Source organism: Pterocles gutturalis, unplaced genomic scaffold (genome assembly GCF_000699245.1).
Source record: "Pterocles gutturalis isolate BGI_N339 unplaced genomic scaffold, ASM69924v1 scaffold39547, whole genome shotgun sequence".
NCBI lineage: Eukaryota > Metazoa > Chordata > Aves > Pterocliformes > Pteroclidae > Pterocles > Pterocles gutturalis.
This window is the reverse complement of record NW_010114247.1, coordinates 1-3194: the sequence shown is the minus strand read 5'-3', so window position 1 is coordinate 3194 and position 3194 is coordinate 1. Positions and strand designations below refer to the sequence as shown.

Below are 3194 nucleotides of genomic sequence, written 5' to 3'. Positions count from 1 at the left end.
GGGTCCTGACGCCGTCCCCCCCCTCCCCATGTCTTCCAGGAGGAGACGCAGCCGGCCGCCCTTGACATCCCCATGGGTGAGTCTCCCCCTGGAACAGAGCTGGGCCAGGGGTCCCCAGAGGGGGTTCGGCTCCGAAGCTCTGGGTCTGTGCTCAGTGCAGGGGGCTGGACCCCGAGGGACCCCACACCAAGTCACTGGCAGCCCTCAGGCTGCAGCCTGGGCTGTCCCTGTCCCGGCTGCTCGCTGCAGGACACCTGGATGGGTCCCAGTTCAGCCGGTGCCACTCCTCTCTTCCAGAGCGCCTGACCGTGTCCTACAGCCGGAGCAGCGGCCCCGGGGGGCAGAACGTCAATAAAGGTGAGAAAGAGACTTGGAAGGAAAAGAAAAATGCTGATCTTTAAGCTGCTGCTTTATACTTTGTGGTGAAGTATGGGGAGATTGAAGTTGAGCATCTTTGTGCTGCCCAATGCTAATTTATCATTATGAAGTGTAGCAATAGGACGAGGGGTAACGGTTTTAAGCTGAAAGAGGGGAGATTGAGATGAGATATTAGGGGGAAGTTTTTTCCTGTGCGGGTGGTGAGGCAGTGGCCCAGGTTGCCCAGAGAAGCTGTGGATGCCCCATCCCTGGAGGGGTTCAAGGCCAGGCTGGATGAGGCTTTGGGCAACCTGGGCTGGTGGGAGGTGTCCCTGCCCATGGGACTGGATGGTCTCTAAGGTCCATTCCAACCCAAACCAGTCTGTGATTCTGTGATTTTCCTGCCTTTTAACAAAACTTCTGAAGTCTTCACAGTGCTTGAGACCAGTGGTACCGCGCAGGATTCTCCTAGGAACACTCTTACCAGGATCATTGCTGCTACACACATCACACAAAGCACCACTAATGTTTAATCTGTTTTCATTAATCAAACATCAAAGTCAACTGGATTCTGAAACTTACAGTGCAATAAATTCTCAGCTTAATTCAAACAAACTAAAAATCATTCCAGTTTTGCCGTTAAAAATAAGGTAGTGACTGGCAGTAGCAATACATCTTGTGGTGTTCTAGAAAGGCAAATACCGTGAGAGAGTATCCATAAAAATTTAGAGTTTGTCTTGTAGAGTGGTATGTAAAAATAGAGCAAGAAAACAATTGTGATCTCTCAGGAAATGAATACTGGAATCATCCTCTGTTCAAAGCCAGCAGTGAACAGACTGAATTATCTCATAAAACTTAGGAGGGCAAGCCATTATATTGAAAATAAAATCCTGTTTTTCCTCCCAGTGAATAGCAAGGCAGAAGTTCGGTTCCACCTGGCGTCAGCAGACTGGATCCCAGAAGCCACAAGACAAACAATGGCATCGATGGTAACTGCCCCCCTTCCAGCCACTGTTGGAATTTCCCGCTTTCAGCCAGAACGTGACAAGTCCAACGAGGTTTCAGTGATCACATTGCGTTTTCCTCTCTCCAGCACAGGAATAAGATAAACCGAGCGGGTGAGCTGATTGTGAGCTCTGAAGAGAGTCGCTACCAAATGAGGAACCTGGCGATCTGTCTGGAAAAAATCCGAACCATGGTCACGGAAGCTACGGAGAAGCCCAAGGTGGTGTCCAAGGAGACAACACAGAAACTCATAGAGAGGTATCTTTATGGAAATGGCCTTTGAGATGGATTCATTTAACATTCACTAACATTCTCTTTAAACAATCTTGTTCATACTCATTTGAATTTCCTTTTTAAAAAGAAAAAGAATCGCTGATCCATTAGCTCTGACCTGCCTTTGTGGGTAGCAGCCCAAGAACCGAGACTGTTTTTTCTGTCTGTGGACAGTTGTCAGCTCATCGAATCCACATTATAGCTATGCTCAAAGTTGAATATTGTTTAAATATTTTCTTTGTACACTAAAGGATCTTTTTGTTTTATTTTAGGGTGGAAAAAATGAACCGTGAACGCCTACGACAGAAAAAGATACACTCAACTATAAAACAGAGCAGGAAGGCAGACTTTGACTGAGAAGGGGGGAGATCAAAGCCCTTGGCACACTGTCTTTTTAAATAAATGGTGTTGGCAGCTGTAGATGATGCTAAACTCATGAGCTATATTGAATAAAAATGGTTTAAAAATGTAAATATAAATATTTAACATCTCCTTTGAACCTAGTGATACCCTGTGGCAGCCTGTCAATCATTTTGCAGAAAAATTCTTGTTAATGTTTGAGAGAAACTAAAAGTTCAGATTTTTGTCAGCTTTTATTTTTTATTCTTTGTCCCCTTCATCTAGCCCTCTGCTCTAGGAGAGCACCTCTGCTGCTGAACACATAATTTTGGGGGAAAGGGAAGAGTAAAAGCAGGCTCACCACATATCAGAGTAGCAAGCAGAGCATTCACCACTTCAAGCAAATTATTTTCTCGAATTTTAGATACTGAAATTACACTTTTTTTGCCTTCTTGCAGAGCCCCAGTGGCCTAATGGATAAGGCACTGGCCTTCTAAGTCAGGGATTGTGGGTTCGAGTCCCACCTGGGGTGAGCGGAGTGGGCTCTGTTTTAGGCAAGGGCCGGATAAGAGGGGAAGAGCTCGCGGCTGGTCCCTGGGGTGTACCAGGGGCACAGCAACAGGCAGGGGGCTGTTCTGACACTTGCGCCTCTCCTTTGGAAGGAGAAATTTGAAGTCTGCCCTTGCACAGTCCAGTCTGCAAAAAGCAGAGAGCTCAGACCCCCCCATCCTCCCCAAAACCAGCTGCCTGGGGGGTGCAGGAGCCCACCAACGCATCCTGACATCCCTCCCAGCAAACCCAGGCTGGCTGCCTCCAGCAAACCGAGCAAAGATAATAAACCTTCCTCCCGCCTAAAGATCTTCTGCGCGGGAGGGGTGGCTGCCAGCTCCTTCTCTCCCAGGCAAAGGTGTCTGCAGCCCCGTCCTGCACCCTGGCGCTTACAGACAAAGGGGTGTCGCTGCTTCAGACTGACCCCGAAAGTCATCACACGAATGTCAGGTGGGACAGCAACAGCCTCAGCTGAGACCTGTGACCAGGAGACCTTGCCGCCACGTACCGCCTGCTGCTCACGTCTCTATCCCCTGATTTTACAGTAATATTTGCAAAATTTTGCAAATTTAAGCAAAATTTTGCTTAAAGCCAGCCTGCAACATCATGGTTTGGAGATGGACTACCTTGCCCGCATGACGCTGCCTGAGCAAGGAGCCAGGGGTGCCCTG

General features: G+C 48.3%; 1 protein-coding gene and 1 non-coding gene across 2 annotated transcripts; both read left to right on the top strand.

The window, feature by feature from the left end:
- Positions 1-155: 155 nt before the first annotated feature.
- On the top strand, positions 156-1992 carry ICT1 (immature colon carcinoma transcript 1; the record flags this gene model as incomplete). Its single annotated transcript, XM_010074776.1, has 4 exons — positions 156-357; positions 1264-1346; positions 1451-1620; positions 1908-1992. Coding segments are annotated over 4 exons (540 nt in total), but the record flags the coding sequence as incomplete, so codon positions are not given.
- Positions 1993-2433: 441 nt separating this feature from the next.
- TRNAR-UCU lies at positions 2434-2506 on the top strand. Its single transcript has one exon. It is a non-coding gene; the product is annotated as a tRNA-Arg (tRNA).
- The last annotated feature ends 688 nt before the right edge of the window (positions 2507-3194 follow it).